Genomic DNA, 18454 nt, shown 5'->3' with positions numbered 1-18454 from the left:
TCACAACAGTGTGAGGTTAGAGAAGGATGAGACATATTTCACAAATATGTATCCACATATCTTCCATACAAAGGGAAAATCATGAAAAGTGGAGGTTAGATAGAAATTGCAGGCAGTTGCTCAGGCAAATCAATTTTAAGAAAAAGAAAACAAAACAATTTATTTAAAATAATAAAAGAGGCCAGCATTACAGGCTCATACCTGTAATCCTAGCACTCTGGGAAGCCGAGATAGGTGGATCACCTGAGCTCAGGAGTTTGAGACCAGCTTGAGCAAGAGTGAGACCCTGTCTCTAATGAAAATAGAAAAACTAGCCAGGCAAGTGCCTGTAGTCCCGGCTACTTGAGAGGCTGAGGCAAGAGGATCGCTTTAGACCAGAAGTTTGACCAGCCTGGATAACACAGTGAGACCCCAACTCTACAGAAAGTAAGAAGAAAACTTAGCCGAGCAGGGGGGAACATGGCTGTAATCCCAGCTAGTCAGAGGGCTGAGGTAGGAGGATTGCTTGAGCTCAGAATTTGAGGTTACAGTGAACTACGATCATGCCGCTGCACTCTAGCCTAGGCAACAGTGAGACCCTGTCTCTAAAATAAATAAGTAAATGAATAAACAAATACATTTCTAATTCCAAGCCAAGTAATGTTTTCCTATGCATCATGTTTTGTATATTGACTTTGAAGTATATTTTATGAAAGAGATGAAAAAACTTGTATGTATACTGTATTTTCTATTTTATCATACTTAGAAAAATGTATAAAATCACTTTTTATAATGACAAATAAATATTTAGGCAATTCAATCCCAGGATTCCCAAAACAAAGTAAGTCACTTAGCATATTAATTTGCATTAACTATTTATTTCCAGACCCACACATTGTAGAAATACTCTAGAAATAATGAATATGCTGTTTTTATTTTATATAAATCACTTCTCAGTTATGCCATATAGCAAAAATGGAAGCCTTGAGCCTAAGAGAAAATTGATTTAATATTCTACTGACCTCGATTCTTTTCTTCTGAGTTTGACATTTGCAATGATATGCCCTTCAGAAGTGTGAAACTAAGACCACGATCCTGTTTCTCCATGTGACCCAGATCACTATCTGAGGGAACACCAAAGGACGTCCGTGGAGAAAGGACAGAGTCGATGCTGCTGGAGGATCCCCGAGCATACAGTGGTAGGATTTGCCTTCCTCCTTCCTCAGCTGTGACTCTCCGAGTCTGCTTGTCAGCAAACACCAGGCAAGAATGACATTGTCCCTGAGGTCCTCAGTGCAAAGCCACAGCTGGTGTCCCTCTGGGTGGCTTTGTGCTCCTGCTTTCTGCCCCGATATTGGAGGACTGAGCTGGCTCTGCTTTGTCCCCAAGCTCGACCCTGGTGTGGCCAATCTGTCTATGGATGTGCAGCCCCTCCTGCTAATCGATGTGTGCGACCCTGGTTGCCTGCATGCTGTGGTCACTGAATGACTGAGATTTCACCAGGAAAGAGTGGAACAGGACCACTCCTGGTATCAAAAGAGGAATGATCCTACAGAGGGCTGCCAATGATGGGAAGGGCCGTTCCCCAAGCCAGGGTAGGGCCTGGGCGGAAAGGATGTGGATGGCAGAGTTGTCTTGGTTTTGACTTCAATGGGAAGCCCACGAGGTGAAAAGAAAGACGACCATTTGTTCGCTCACTCACACAACATGAACCCAGCCCTTGTTCGTGCATGGAGGAGCTGCACAAGGAGCTGAAGTGTGAAGGGGCCACACAGTAGGTCTCCTGCAATTGTGCTGGCCTCCAAGTTACAGCTGTGCTTCTCAACCCACCTGCAAAATCAGTTGTTTGCAGAGCTTTTAAAAAATACCTATGCTGAGTACTGTCCTGAGAGATTTTTATTTTACCAGCCTAGGTCAGACCCAGAGCTTCCCAGATGATTTTAATGTGCAGCCAGCACTGATAACCCCTGAGGCAAATCACAGACAGTACTGGGGGAGCTGGCACAGAGACTGAGGAGTCAACAAATCCTGGCCCTTTTAAGGTATTTGCGTGCTAATTTTCTTTGGGCTTTACGTAATGCTTAATAAAAGTCTACCTCAGTTATGCGCATAGAAACTAAGGGAAAGAGAGACATGTCTGCCTATGCTCAGGGTACCATTTTAAAGGGAGCCTAGCAAACCCTGGTCCTTCCCTGGTGGTCATGAAAGGGTGATGACCTCAAGCAGAAGGTAAACATCAGGGGCTAGTGTCAGGGCCAAGACTAAACACACCTGCTCCCCTTAGAAAGTCTCCTCTCAGGACTGTAACACCATCTTCTTTTGAGTATTTGTATTGTCATTTAAAGGAACTAGAAACCATTTCCTTACACAGTGCATTTAAGGGCTTAAGAGAACATGACAAAAAGCCTCTCTCTTTCACCCTCAGTAACCCCTCTGTCTGCATCCCACACTCTACCACTCACAAGCAGGGCCCTGTGTGTGGCCCAGCTCTCTCCTGGGGCCCAGTTAACCACGCCCAGAGCAGGCTTCCCAGGAGGAAGGAGGCCAGCCAAGACAGTCATTTCCTCCCCTGCAGAACTGATGCCCACTCCTGTTCATCCCCCTTCGATCACAGAACTCTGACGCTTTAGTGAAGCAGTTCCAACCTTTTTGTCATCAGGGACCAGTTCCATTAAAGACAATTTTACAATTTTTCCATGAACTGGGGTTGAGGGAATGAGGGAGTGGGATGGTTTGGGAACAATTCAAGAGCATTACATCTTCAGGCATTAGATTCTCATGAGGAGTATAACCTAGACCCGTCACATGTGCAGTTTACAGGAGGGTTCTCATTCCTGTGAAAATCTAATGCTGCCTCTGACAGGACGAGGAGCTCAGGTGGCGATGCCAGGGATGGGGAGCTGCTGTAAATACAGGTAGCCACTCACCTCCTGCCGTGCGGCCCTCACAGACTGGCACCTTGGCCTAGGGGGTGGGGATCCCAGCGTTAGTGTATTAAAGTGTACTGCCTACTAACAGAGTCACCATTCATAGAAGATGGCCAGGGAATGTTTGGTAAATGAATGAATGAATAAAATTATCTAAAGTTTTATTGCCCATCTTGCCCACCTATTTATGGCCTTTCCTGATGTCTCCAGCTCCATTCCCACCAAGGTAGCTATTTTCTCTTTTCCCAGGCCTGGAGCACGTGACTGAGAGATTCACTGAGATCTGCCTCTGTCTAAGGTAGGGGGGTGAAGGAGTTGTCCTACTTATTCCTTTTACTTAGATGGATTCTAGTGGCCAACAGCTTCACTCAACCCGCATTCCCCTGGCGGCACAACAAAGAATGGTAAGATAAGTGAAGCTTTAAAGGTTCTCCTTCTTGATGTAAGTTATTTTTAGAATAAAATAACTATTATGTATTGATTTGTATAGCATGGCCTGATCATGTGGTGTAATAATCTATTCTGAAGCATGAGTCAGATTGCAATTAAGGCAACAGAGAACGTCATGCTAAATTCCTTGGTTAGGAGGTGATTAAAATCTCATTTATCGGTACTGAGATAAACACAAAATTTCATTTTTTATTCCCACAAAAATGTAAAAATAAAATGGAAAGGCAGAAATACGAGCACAAGAATGTTAGAAACAAATTCCGCGGAGATAAAAACTAACAACTTCTGTCAGGCAACACAAGATGTGCATTCCACTGAGGCCTCCAATCTGAATACCAAACAGACTCACCGTACCTGTCCAGAACAGAAACATTACATTTGTGGTTTGAGTATTCCTCAGCATCAGAAGCACAACCTCTCTCATGTTGAAAAAAGTGCAATTTTCTCAAAGGCATTAGGAGAAGGCATCTTACTTGTGTCTGTTTATTTCAGCAAACAGACCCACTGTGACTACTGGGAATATGGAGCAGCCTTTTAGCCACAAGATAAGGAAAGATAGTTCTAGTTTGTGATTTGCTTTCCTTGCTGAAAAAATAAATATGTGTAACATGTCTGGCCCATAGTAGGTCTCCTACAAATGTAAGCTCCCTTGACTTTCCTTACACTCATCTTCTCTTCCCAGTAAAAGTCTTTACAGAGAACTAAGATGCTAACCTCTAACGTGCCTGGGGATGATTATTTAGAACATGACTGAAAGAGAGGTACAGGAGGTACACTGACTTATCCAAGTCACACAGCAAATTGGTGTTTTTGAAAGAAAAATCCAGCTCCTGTCTTAATTCCTGGCTAGTGACTGTGTGGTTGGTTCACTAAGAAAGTTTATGGCTTTGTTTCTAAGAGCATTCACGTATGACCGAAAGCGACTACCACGGTCCCTAAGGGTGTATATTTGTAGCTATGACATAAAACCACATGTCACATAGTTCTTCAGACCTCGCAGTATAAATTTACTCTAACAGAATAGCTAAATATTAAGAACATAATGCATTGTGCCCTTACCAGAAAATCATTTAAGGCAGCTGGGGATTCTTAACGCATTCATCCTCATACCTAATCGTATGCACTTTTTAAAATTTAGATGAGATCAGAATTATTCAGATCAGCAAGATGGCCATCTGCTTTCAAGCATACAGCTGCTAGCCTTTAAACAGCAACTTTCCTTGATTCATAATGTATTCATCTCAGGATGCACTCACACATCTGCTTTATCATCAGTTCAGCTCCTCAGAACCTTCTGCTTTAAAGGTTCATAACCTGTGCCCAGGTAACGCAGTGATCTGGTAAGTCGGTCTTTTTCCACAGAAAGAATCAACTGTACAACTCCCCACAACTGAGGGTCCAATCTTGAGATCATACAGATGCAAATGTATATAAAATAACAATTATTACTCTCTCTCTGTTGCCCTGCCCTGAGTAGAGTGCTGTGGCCTTACAGTTCACAACAACCTCAAATTCTTGGGTTCAAGCCATCCTCCTACCTCAGGCTCCTGAGTAGCTGGAACTATAGGCACCCACCACACCACCAGACTAATTTTCCTACTTTTAGTAGAGATGGAATCTCATTCTTGCTCAGGCTGATCTCAAACTCCTAAGCTCAGGAGATCCACCTGCCTCAGCCTTACAGAGTGCTAGGATTACAGGCATGAGCCGCTGTGCCCAGCCAGTCATTCCTCTTTAAAACAACAATAACATCAGTGGTACCTTTGGTTTCACCTACTGTGGGTCATTATGACTCTGGAAAATAGATACCATGATGTTCATTTTATTTTATTTTATTTTATGTATTTATTTATTTATTTATTTATTATTTTTTTTTTTTTTGGCCAGGGCTGGGTTTGAACCTGCCACCTCCAATATGTGGATGTTCTGCCCAATGATGAACTGCCCAATGATGTTCATTTTATAAGCAAGCAAATCAACAAGACTGAATAATCTACCCAATGCTCCTAAGTGTGAAAATGGTAGAACTGAGTTGTTTGAACCCGGACCTACCTGTCCTCAAACTCAAGCTTCTGCAACAACCAACTTGGCCTCAAATTTGAATTGCTGTGGACTAACTGAAATATTCTCATCCATTTTATAGGGAAGGAGAGACCATACTTTGCCCAAGATCTTCTATTTTCAACCCAAGAAAGCTCTTGCATGTATCATTTAGTTAGTATAAATGCTTTGAAAACTAAAAAGCACTATGTAAAATTGATTGGTTCTTCTATCCCTCTGGCCATCTTCTGGCAGTCCTGGCTGTCTATTCGTTTACTCTCCATCACTAACAGGAGCAGCCGGGAGTGGAGAAAGAATACAGGAAGCCCAATTCTCTGTGGTCAGGGAGAAAAGCATCTTACATACACTGAGTTGCAAGAAGAGGCGCTTAATAGACAGAAGATTCTCTCTAAAGGAGACCAGCTCTGTTGAGCACATGCATTTTTCATTTTAACCCTTGTGTGCAAATTGCTGCTTCCTATGTATTTAATTGCTATATTGTATATAGAAAATGAGTGAACCCAATTTAAAATCATGTTTCTGTAACCTAAAATGTGTTAGGCATTCCAATCCTTACTTTTATTATCTGGGGAAAAAATAGAAATAAAGATACTTTGTGCTCTATATCTTTTTAAAAAAAAATGCTATGTACTGCATGTAAGACAACTCAGTGGCACGATAAGTTAGAAACAGTACATTACCAATCACATAAAAATAATATGCATGCCAGGATAACCCTTTTGTTTTTTAAAAAGGAAGTATATTCACTCAGACAAAGGCTGGGAAGTTATGTACAAAAGATTAACAGTGATTACTTGTGGGTGATATCATGAGTGATTTTCATTTTTATCTTTCTGATTAGCTATGCTTCTTAAAATTCAAAATGTTAAAAGTTTCAAATGATGAAATATAATTTAATTGTAATTGATAATGGAGAATATAGTAATTATATATACTATATAGTATATAGTAATTATAGAAGAAAAACATGGAGGCAGTGAACAGCTAACTTAGACCATCTATAAAACTCTGCATTTGATTAAAGAGCAAATTTCAGCAAGAACTCACTTTGAGTTTAAAAGTAAAAGACTGAATAAAAAAATTAAAAGAATGGAAAATGATGCACAGCACTCCTCATTATTCACAGTAATTATGTTATTTATTTATTTATTTATTTATTTATTATTGGCCCAGGCTGGGTTTGAACCCACCACTTCCGGTATATGGGGCCGGCGCCCTACTCCTGTAAGCCACAGGCGCCACCCCACAGTAATTATGTTATTATATCCAAAGTTGTTGGAAACGAATTTGCTCTTAGGAAAAATACAGTGTTCCCATGGGTTCCCATGAGCCGCTGTCACAAAATTTTTGTCAGTTGAGTAATGAATACATGACCTTGTTTAAAGAAATTTTGTTTAATATATGCTATTGATTCATTAACCTTGGACTCACCAACAACACTATACCTCATCTCTAAATCACACTTATCTAACACACGTATCTTCTCCAAAACACACATCCCAGCCTTCTTGTGCTTGGGATGCACCTCGGTACTACAGTTAAGGGCCCCCTGAATAGCAAATTTACCAACAAAAAGCACAACCGTGTGAGACACGTGACGCTAATTACGCACAGCAAGGAGATGTGTCTAAGCACAAGCGCCTAAATGAAGGGAGTGTGTTCAACCTCCCCCAGGAGCGTGTGGGTCAGGTGACTCAAATCGTTTGCCACCCTGCACATGCCCCAGCATGACAGCAAGAGGGCTGCTCTGATTAGGGGGTGACTAGTCAACTTTAGGCAGTAGGCAATGTGGAAAAATGGAATTCACAAAGAATGTGGATCCACTGTATTATGCCAACATTAACCAAAATAAAGCTAGATTTATTAAGTCAAAATACACTTTTGAACTCACCAAGAAGACACACTTCAGGTATAAATGTATGCATCTAATATGAAAGCTTCAAATATATCAAACAAAAAGTGATAAACCTAAAAGATTAATAGAAAAATCCACAAATTCTGCTGGATGCTTTAGCACTCCTTTCCTAGTAATCAATACACCAGGTAGGCTGGGTATTCAACAAGGATACAGAAGAAATGAACAGTACCTTCAAAATGACATTTATATAGCATTCCAAAAAGAGCAGAATATACACAAGTTTTAGCCATGAAGACTCATACCTATAATCCTAGAACTTTGGGAGGCTGAGCTGGAAGAATTACCTGAGCCCCAAGAGTTGGAGACCAGCCTGAACAACAGTGAGACCCCGTCTCTACAAAAAATACAAAAATTAGCTGAGTGTGGCAGCAAAAACTCTCGTCTCAGCTACTCAGGAGGCTGAGCCAGGAGGATCATTTGAGCTCAGGAGTTTGAGGTTGCGGTGAGCTATGATGATGCCACTGCATCCTAGCCTGGGCAACAGAGGAAGACCTTGTCTCCAAATAAATTAAACAAATAACCCCAAATTATTTTCAAGTGCATGTGAACAATTCACTAAGACAGACCATATTCTAGCTGATAAATATACCTTACTAAATTCAAAACAATTGATGTTATAGATAGTTTATTCTCTAATGATGATAGAATTCAGCAAGAAATCAATACCAGAAAGCTATCTAGGGAATTCCCAAATAATTGGGCACCAACGAACACACTTCTAATAATGCACATGGGATGTCTCAAGGGAAATTATAAAATGTTTTGAAATGAATAAAAGTGAAAATATATTAATTTTTTAGGATACTCTAAAGCAAAGCTTGGACAGAAATTTATAGGTTCTATGTAACTAACAGTTATATTAGTAAAAAGAATGATCTCAAATAAAAATATAAGTTTTATCTTAAGTCTAGAAAAAAAGAACAAAATAAAGTCAAAGCAAGAAGAAGAAGATAATAAAGAGCAGAAATCAGTAAAATTGAAAACAGGAAGAACAATAAATAAATGAAAACAAAAAGATGTTTCTTTTTTTGTGAAGGCAAAAAATGGAAACCTAATAAACACATGTATATGTAAAAATAAAACACATGTATATGTAAAAATAAAATAAAAAAGAAAATGAAATCGAAAAGATGTTTCTTTGAGAATATTTTTAACAATCAATACAGCTGTACCCAAATTGAAAAAGAAAAATAGATAAAACACACAAAATTACCAATATCAGGTACAAAGGGGGAATGTCTTAGTCTGTCTTCTGATGCTACAACAGAATGACACAGCCCCATCTGGTAATTTATAAAGACTACAAGTGTCTTTGGCTCATGGTTCTCCTGCTGGGAAGTCCAAGTGCACAGTGTTGGCATCTGGCAGAGACCATCCCATGATGGAAAGGGGGAAGTGAGTTCATGAGACAGAGAGAAATGGGGTCAAGCGAATCCTCTCATCAGGAGTCCATTCCTGCAATAACTCACCCATTCCTGCATAAAGGCCTTAATCTATTCATGAGGGCAGAATCTCAACCCTGTGACCTTATCACCTCTTCAAGGTCCTACCTCTTAATGCTGTTACAATGGCAACTAAATTTCAACATGTGTTTTGGAGCAGACATTCAAACCATAACATTCCAGCCCAGTCCCCCCAAACTCATGTCCATCTCACAATGCACAATACATTCATTTCACCCCAATAGCTCCAAAAGTCTTAACTTGTTCCAGCATCAACTCAAATATCCAAAATCTAAAGTCTCATTTAAATCAGATACAGGTGCAACACGAGGTGCCATTTATGTTGAAGCAGAGTTCCTTTAGCTGTTTATAAAAGCAAAACGAATTATCCACTTCCAAAATATACTGGTGGGACAGGCAAAGGGTAGACATTCCCATCCCCAGAGACAGAAATAAGCAAGAAGAGAATAGCAATTGGTCCCAAGTTAAGTCCCAAACCGAACCAGGAAAACAGCACTGAGTCTTAAAGCTGGAAGAGTCTCCTGTGTGCCCATGTCCTGCAGCCTGGGCACACTAGGGCAGGAGATGGACCCAGACCTCAGGCATCCTCTCCTCCAGGGCTTTGCTTGGCTCAGCCCACATGTTAGCCATCTCAGACTGGAGCCTCTTGCCTGCATCTCACCCAGGCTGCCACTGCACCCTGGTACCTCCACACTTCTGCGGTCTCAGGGGTGGCCCCACTTCTATGGTTCCACTAAGCATTCATTGCCCTTTAATGAAGACTCTCTGTGGAGGCTCCACTTCTGTGGCAAGTTTCTGCCTGGGCACCCAGTCCATCCACAATATCCTTTGAAATGTAACTAGAGAAAGCCATGTTTCCAAAGGTCTTGCTTTGCAGGATTAGCACCATGTGTATTTGCAGAATTAACACCCTGCAGATGCCACCAAGGCTTACAGCTTACACCTTCTAGAGCAGGAAGTGGAGGCACACCTGGGCCCAATTGTGCCACAGCTGAAGTGGGCATTGCACAGGCATGTGGGGAGCAGAGACCTGAGGCTGCTCTGGGCACCAACCCCCTGGAGAGCACCTCACACCTTTCCCCTGAAGTCATTCTGCCCTGGGCCTATAATGAGATGGGCAGCCTCAATGATCTTTGAAATGCCTTCAGAGTCTTCCTCCTATGTCTTTTTTAATAGCACCTGATTCTCTTCTATTCACAGTCATTATTTTTTGACAAATGGTGACTTAGCCACACCCTCAGCATTCTCTAACATATTTTTTCACTCTTTACATGTCCAGGTCACAAATCCTAGCACTCTGGGAGGCAGAGGTGGGTGGATTGCTTGAGCTCAAGAGTTCGAGATGAGCCTGAGCAAGAGCAAGAAACCATCTCTACTAAAAATAGATAAACTAGCTGGGAATTGTGGTGGGCACCTATAGTCCCAGCTACTTGGAAGGCTGCGGCAAGAAGGATCACTGAGCCCAGGAGTTTGACTTTTTTCACTCTGCTTCCCTTCTAATTATAAATGCTGCCTTTAAGCCATTCCTTTCCTTTTGGATCTCACTGTTCGTGCAGTGAAAAGTAACCAGGCCAGATAACCTAGTTCATCTCTCTTAAATCCTGCATGAAGAAAGTCAAGGTCTTTGCTACTTTATAGCAAGGGTAGCCTTTACTCCAGTTTCCAATACCTTGGTCCAGGTTTCTATCTGAAACCTTCTCCTTTACCACCCATATTTCTGCCAACATTCTTGTTATTACCACTTAAGTAATCCCTAAGAAGTCTCAGGATTTCCCTTCTGGCCACCTTTCTTTCTGAGCCCTCACCAGAATTTCCCTTAATGCTTTGTTCTCAGCAATTTAGGCTCTTTAGAGTCTGTTTCTCCAAATTATTCCAGGCTCTACCCATTACCCAGTTCCAAAGCTGCTTCCATATTTTCAGGTATTTGTTGTAGCAACAGCTCCACTCCTCTGTATGAATTTTCTGTCTCAGTTCATCTTATGTTACTATAACAGAATACCACAGACTGGGAAATTTATAAAAAAAAAGGTTAATTAGGCTCACAAATCCTGATGCTGGAAGTTCAAGAGCCTAGTGCTGGCATTTGGCAAGGGTCAGCCCATGGGAGAAGGTGGAAGACAAAAGTAAGTGCATGAGATAGAGAGAGAAATGCCCTGAATTTATCCTTTTATAGGAACCCATTCCTGTGATAACTAACCCACTCCAGTGAGAATGGCAGTAGTCAACTCATGAGGGTTCTGCCATTTTAAGGTCCACCTCATAGTACTGTTACAATGCCAGAAAATTGAAAAGAAAGAAAAACTTTCCATCTCAGTTATGAGATTATCATTACAATGATACAAACCAGACAAATATGGTGTAGGAAAAGCAATTTATTGACCAATGTCCTTCATGAATCCTGACACAAAAATTCTCAACAAGATATTGGCAAGTCAAATCCTTCAGTATACATAGCGAATAATACATAATGGCCAAATAAATGTCATCTCAGGAATGTAAGACTAGTTCCACAATTGAAAATTAATGTAACCTATCATATTCACAGTCTAAAGAAGAAAACTGAGGCCAACCGTGGTGGCTCATGCCTGTAATCCTAGCACTCTGGGAGGTAGAGGTGGGTGGATTGCTTGAGCTCAGGAGTTGGAGACCATCATGAGCAAGAGTGAGATGCCATCTCTACTAAAAATAGAAAAACTAGCTGGGCGTTATGGTGGGCACCTGTAGTCCCAGCTACTTGGGAGACTGAGGCAGGAGGATCACTGAGCCCAGGACTTTAAGGTTGCTGTGAGCTATGATGCCATATCACTCTACCCAGGATTACGAGTAAGACTCTGCCAAAAAAAAAGAAGAAGAAGAAAGAAATGATGTGATTGATATGATTATATTATTAGAAATAGAAAAATGTCTATTGGTGATAAAAAAAAAAAACTCTCTGCAAACTAGGAATAGAAAGGAACTTGAGGGTGGCACCTGTGGCTCCATGGATAGGGCGCCAGCCCCATATACCAAAGGTGGCGGGTTCAAACCCAGTCCTGGCCAAATCGCAACAAAAAAATAGCCGGGAGTTATGGCCAGTGCCTGTAGTCCCAGAGGCTGAGGCAGGAGAATCGTCCTAAGCCCAGGAGTTTGAGATTGCTGTGTGACGCCATGGCACTCTGCTGAGGGCGATAAAGTGAAACTCTGTCTCAAAAAAGAAAAGAAAAGAACTTGCCAACCCTACCTTAATAAGGATTATCTACCCACCCACCCGCAACACTACAGCTAATATCATACTTAATGATGAAAGAATGAATGCTTTCCCCTAATACTGTAAACAAGAATGTCTACTTTCATTTCTTCTATTTAATATGGTACCAGAAGCCCTCATCTGTGCAAACAGGCATAAAATTGAAAAAGAAGAAATAAAACTACCCTTATTGCAAACAACATGACATGATCACTTATATAAAAAATCCTAAGGAATCCACACCTACAGCTAATAAGAGAGTTAAGTGAGATCATTGAAAGGAAAGTCAAGCTCCAACCTAGAAGAAAATATTTGCAAATCACATATGTGACAAGAGAACATATCCAGAATATATAAAAACACTCTCAAAACTCAACATTAAGAAGACAAACACACTCTCAAAAAAATGGACAAAAGATTTGAATAGACACATTGTCAAAAAATATATATATGGCAAATAAGCTTATGAAGAAAGATTCAGTATTCCTAGTCAATACATGTGTTAAAATTCATAAAATCAGATGCCCCAAACATCGGTTTTACAGTAGTGTGTTTTTAAAAGATCAATTAATAAAAGTTTAAAAAAACAACTACACACCCACTGGAGAGAAAAACAATTAAATTCAAGTGAGGGGGAGGAGAAAAAGGGGAGAGGGGAGAAGGAAGGGAATTGGTGTGTTCTCAGCTAATGAGCACAATGTAAAGTTCCACAGTACACCCCAGGGTGAAGGGCTCAACTACAATTTGAATTTACCTAACAAAAGTAAATGAGGTAACCTAGTCATTCTAACCCTCCTATTAATCTGAAAATTTTTTTCAAGTTTTTTAAAAGACGATGCAAGAGAAGAGATTTTATTGTGTTGGCAGATGGTAAACCTCAAAATTAAGACAGTCTGCTCTATAATTTATTTATCAATCTCTCAGTAATTAGTTAAGAAGTTTATATAAGTACATAAGTTATAGCTACCTTGCAATAAATATGCTCTTACCTATTTTTGATGGTTCCCTTTAGAAATATTGGTGCTAAATATTCTTCAAACTAAGCTTAGATATTAAGGGGCTAGCTGTCTTACTGGCTACAATGATACCATTTTTATTCCTCCATGACATCCTTTTATCATACCTTGTCTAATTCACATGCAAAAGAAGAAATATCTCTTTGTTGACCATGCATCTGACTTTAAGGCAATCCAAACAAGTCAAGTATATCCCACAAGAAAGGGACCTTAAACCCTAATCCCTGAATTATATACTAATCACTGGGGGAAAATGAGGAATGGCCCAGGGATAAGGAAACTCCTGTGGTCTTTCTTCCTTCTTCCACGCGGACATTGCCTGTATATTGGTAAGAACACCTGATGTTCCCCCCACCAAACCAAGAGCATCCTATGGAAAGTCCAGATATCTACTTCCAGAACTATTAATATTTTTTTCTCCTAAGTGAAGATTTTGCTATACCCACAGACTAAATAACCTGGTTGGTTTAGTATTACGGGGCAAACATATTTCTCTATATTGGTTGTGGTCACACTCTTTCCTTGGCCCTCGTAGTCTGCTTCTAAATCTTTCAAATTACTCTGGAAATGTTCCACCTTCAGTTTGACAGAATGGGAGGAGGAAGGAAAAAGATTTAAGAAAAAGAAGTAACGGGTCCTCATTTTGGGCTTTAGCCTAAGTCATATATCTCGGCTTAGTTTAACCTCTATTTAGGTATATGTGGTACTTAGAGATAAATTAATACATTTATACATCATTTAACTGTTCGTCATTTTTTAAGCTCCTTTAGAGGAAAGAAGAAATGAGAGATGGGCTTCAAGTAATCAAATCCTTAAAAACTAGTAGTCATGCCCTCTTAGCTTTAAGAGGTTTAAAAACCAGCATGTACAACATTTAAACCTTCTTAAATGACAAAGTCAATTAACAGAAGAGGAAAAGTGTAGTATTGAATTTTCTGTCCTGTGCAAATGGAGAAACCATCCAAAGATCCTGCCAAATCTAAGCCGTCTTCCTTATAGTCCACAGACTAACTGAAACAAGAAAATGCAAGGGTATTTTATAGCCCATGATAAAAGTGAATCTCAACGTGGGTTATATAGAGAGTCCCATTCTGATTCTCCCTCATTCCACGTACTTCTGGACTGAAACTTGCTTTGTGAATCTGTCACTTTTCACCTTTGCCTTAAACATCAGCAGAGGGTCAGGAGAACCATTCAAAGGCAGACTGGTCAGCTGAGGCAAGACCAGCTCAGGCTGGTCTGGAACTCCTGAGCTCAAGGGATCCACCTGCCTCAGCCTCTCAAAGTGCTGGGGTTACAAATGTGAGCCAGAGCATCCCATCAGAGTTCTTGCTTCCCTGGCTAAAAACCCAAAAAGCTACAATGTGTTTTGAAGGGTACAGTCCCCGCTGCCCCAGTTGTATGAATAGTTCATTGTTAATCTATTGTTATATTCATCTTGGCTTGGATGAGACACTTTTAGTAATTGTAAAGTGATCTTAGCTAATGACTCTGTTCCTCCCCTTCCTGGATGTTAGTTAGCTTGGAGGAAAGTGGTGGGAGAGTACTTCCCTTAGCTAGTAAAAACATCTGGATTCACAGATTATAGAGATTTAGAAGAGCAATATGCTGGAAATGAGGTTATAGTGCCGAGAATCTGGCAGAGTTCAAAAGCAACTCATTGCTATAATTTTCTTTCAGAATAATGCCTACTATTACATGGATCAGAAAATATAATCTGCGGGTGGGAAGGTAAGTTGACATGACATTTTAGTTCCTCATTCTAGATGTCCTACATGCTCATGATTTTTCAAGATAATCTCAAAATTAAAAAAAAAAATAGGAATGCTTCTGCCCACGTTTCTGTGTCTGTCCTATCCAGGTCATTTATGCCATCTCTGATGAATGGCATAACTGGTACGAATAAGTGGTCCTTTCTCCAAAAAGAAAAAATATTAATACAAAACTTAAAAATAAAATGGACAGGCGAAGTCCCATCCATATTGTGGGCTGTTTAAACCAAGTCAGTCCACTCCAGAAATGTCACATTGTTCATTATGCTTACCCACAACCTTTCTTTTAGGAAATACCTAGTTAACATCACCCAACGACCCTCATTCTTGAATAACAACACCCCATCCCCCACCTTGGAAGAGGAAGCACTTGCTGTGCCTCTAGCTACATTTGGACTTGGACGGAAAAGCAGCCACCCCTGAAGCCCATGAGACATTTTGTCAGGAAGAAACACTCTGGCTCACATCTGTAACCCCAGCACTCTGGGAGGCTGAGGCAGGTGGATCCCTTGAGCTCTGGAGTTCCAGACCAGCCTGAGCTAAAGAGTGAGACCCGGTCTCTAAAAATAGCTAGGCGTTGTGATGGGGCACCTTAGTCCCAACTACTCCAGAGGCTGAGGCAGGAGGATAGCTTGAGCCCAAGAGTTGGAGGTTGCTGTGAGCTATGATGCGACAGTACTCTGCTAAGGGAGACAGACTGAAACTTTGTCTCAAAGAAAGAAAGACAAGACAAGAAAGAGGAAATGCTCTGGGAGAAAGACACAGAATGTGAGGTCAGAGTAACTCCATCTGAGACTGGCAAGGTTATCTGGAATCAGCCGCCCTGGGGGTGGTAAAATACAGATGATAGTCAGTCCTTAACTCTCAGGGTAATCAGATCAAATGAGATAACCGCATGAAAGCCGTTAAGTGCTTTATAAATGCATCAAACAGCTGTTTTCCAACTTCACTGAGCCTGTGTTGATTTAACGTTCTTCACTATATAAACCAATTTCTTCCCTTGAGTTACTTGGAACGGCCTCCGGAAGGCCTCTTAGGCGTTGCTCTAAGGCCGTTCATTCCTCTAAGGGTCGCTGCCCATGGTCAGCGTCAGAGCTGGCAGTTCCTGCCTCCCCAGCCGGCATCTGAGGGGGGGGCGGAGAGGGCTGGCTCTTCTCAAGTTTTGCTAATTGCATTTTTTGAAGCCCACACTCAATTATTCCTTTTTAAAAATTCATTATGCCTTTCCTCTCCACCTGAGACCCATGACCAGGGCAAATGCATAACAAGCTTTCAAGTTAAAGACAAAGCTCCGGAGTCCCAGGCCCGTCTCCTCTTCCCCACTTCCTGTTTTCCTGTGAGTCTTTAAGGAAAACAGAGCCCAAAAATTTGAGAGAGAGAAAAGACTTTGTAGGTACACCTCACCCCAAGACGGCGTTTGACGTTCACAACGACCTCACATTCCCACTGCTCCCTCGCTCAGTTGCCCTCACCGATACACACCCTGGCTCAGCTGCCCTCATCGATCGCACCCTGGCTCAGCTGCCCTCATCGATACGCACCCTGGCTCAGCTGCCCTCATTGACACACACCCTGGCTCAGCTGCCCTCATCAACACCCACCCCCAGGACTTCACTCCTGGGGGGCGCACTCCATGCGCACGCGCGGGTAAACCGATCAACTACAGACAAATCTGACCCTTCGCCAACTTGTAGCCATGGACAGCTGCAAAGGGACTGAGGTCCTTCGCTGTCTGCTCCAAAAAGACACCGCAACCCGCAGCGGCGCCGCAGTAGCTGCCTCTGCTGCAGCGTCCAGCTGGAGTTTCAGATCTAACTCCTGAAGGAGTATCGCTCCTCTCTGCCCTGGGTCCTGCTCCCCTTGGCGTCGCCCGCTGCACCCCCTCCACTTAGGGAGGCTGGGAGGAACCGGGTCACTTTGCCACTTCTGTGTCGGGGACCCCCCCCCCCCACAACCAGTAGCCCGAAGCCCACTACTCACTCTCCACCTCTCCGGGCTGCGCAGGTGCCGGGACTGCTGGCGAAGGTCCCGGTCTCCAGGCGCCTGAGCTCAGCTAGGGTGTGGCGGGGCCCGGCGGGACAAGGAGCGGCGGGACGCTGGCGAGGAAGGGCTGGGGGTTGTTAGAGGACAGATGGGGCGGGACTGGGGAGAAGGGCGAAGGCGACGCGCCCAGCCGTTCTCCCGCCTCCTGCGCACAGACAGTAACTCCGGAACGCGCAGTTGGGCGGTAAGGCCTTTTGTCCCTACACTCTCCCTTCTGTAACCCCGCTCCCCGCCTGGACCCCTGGAGGAAAAGCAAGGTGCGGGTGTACCTGGAGCGAACACCATGATTTCCTCCAGCCGCTACGCTCCTAGAGTAAGAGAGAAAGACAGGCAGACGCAGGATGGGAAGAGGCCGGGACTTGGCGGGGTCCGGCGCAGGTGGGCTCGCAGGGCGCGGCGCGGCGCCGGCGGGACGGTCAGCACCTCGGACAGCTCCGCCGCGCGGTCCAGGCCGCCGCTGCCCCCGCCGCCGCGCGCTCTGCTCCGCCTCCGCCGCGCGCTGCTGCCCGGCGGCCACCGCCTGGCGGGCGGAGCAGCCCGAGTCCCCGCTCAGCTCATCCTCGGTCCTGAGCCAGCTCGGCGGCGCTGCCGGGGGAGCCGAGCGCTTCCACCGCGTCCACCCGAGGCAAGACGGAAGAGGAAGAAAGAGAAAGGTAATTGCCCGGCTTCCCGGCAGGGGGACAGCTAATTGCTTCTAATTACCTACTGTCGCTCGCCCCTGTGGATACTGGACTGACATTTAAGATAGGTGTATGTTTTTAAATAAGTTCAAAGAGCTTCACTCTTGAAGTCGACTCTGAGTTCTCCGACTTGGGCGGGCTCTGAGCAGAAGGGAGGGGACGCCAAGTTAATCCGTCCGTGGGGTCCGTGAGTCGTCTCTCGCGAGTCCCAGTCCTCGGCCAACGTCAGGAAGAGAGCAGGAGGGAAGGACAGAGTGACTTTGGAATGCTCCAGGAGGGCGCTGCTCTAGGGGCCCTGCTCCCAGCAGGCAAACCTGCCTCTGTCTGAGCGTTCCTAAGCTCGAAGGTCCTCAAGGTCATCCCTTTAGAAAAAGCAAGACCAGCCAGGGCAGAGGAAAGAGACCTGGGGAGGCTGGTCTCCTCTGCCAACAAACTCACACACCCTCTGCCAGAATGAGCCAGTAGAGTCCCCTTAGAGTGTGAGAACAGCTCCGAGACCAATCAAGGAACATCAGTGCCCCCCCGCCCTCGCCAAATTGAAAACCGTGCCCTTCTACCCCATACCCCCCCGTTCTACTCTGCCGACCGAGATGAGCCTCACACTGACTGCAGCTGGTTTTAAAGGGTCTATTCCCCGGAGTAATGCTTGTGCAGTGCGCACAGCCCACGCTACGTGTCACTCCGCTTAAAACAGGTTCATATGGGTTGCAAACCCAAAGCCACACAGGATCCTTCTGCCTCAAAGGAGATGTCAGTCGCTTTGGTTGTATCACTTATTGTTGTAGCTAAATAGGGTTTTTCGAGAACAAAGGTGTTCAGGGTCATCTCCAGGGTTACAGGATTTCTTCCTTTGCACCTCTCCCTGTAAAACATAGCTATTCTGAAAGTACAGTATTTCTTAACAACTTGGTTGGTGGCC

At 43.4% G+C, this 18454-nt stretch overlaps 1 protein-coding gene across 2 annotated transcripts in view; it reads right to left on the bottom strand.

The window, feature by feature from the left end:
- The window catches only part of AKAIN1 (A-kinase anchor inhibitor 1), a 54805-nt gene extending 36868 nt beyond the window's left edge, over positions 1-17937 (bottom strand). The window contains exon 1 of one of the 2 annotated variants that reach the window (XM_053571630.1): positions 17558-17937. In XM_053571630.1, the coding sequence (XP_053427605.1) occupies positions 17558-17594 (37 nt within the window). In that variant the 5' untranslated portion in view covers positions 17595-17937. Of the gene's footprint in view, positions 1-17124; positions 17248-17557 lie in introns of those variants that run through there. The other variant, XM_053571631.1, reaches the window with a different exon arrangement.
- Positions 17938-18454: the final 517 nt, after the last annotated feature.

Source organism: Nycticebus coucang, chromosome 19 (genome assembly GCF_027406575.1).
Source record: "Nycticebus coucang isolate mNycCou1 chromosome 19, mNycCou1.pri, whole genome shotgun sequence".
In the NCBI taxonomy this organism is placed as follows: domain Eukaryota; kingdom Metazoa; phylum Chordata; class Mammalia; order Primates; family Lorisidae; genus Nycticebus; species Nycticebus coucang.
The sequence above is the reverse complement of the archived record's forward strand: the minus strand, read 5'-3'. Positions and strand labels throughout refer to the sequence as shown.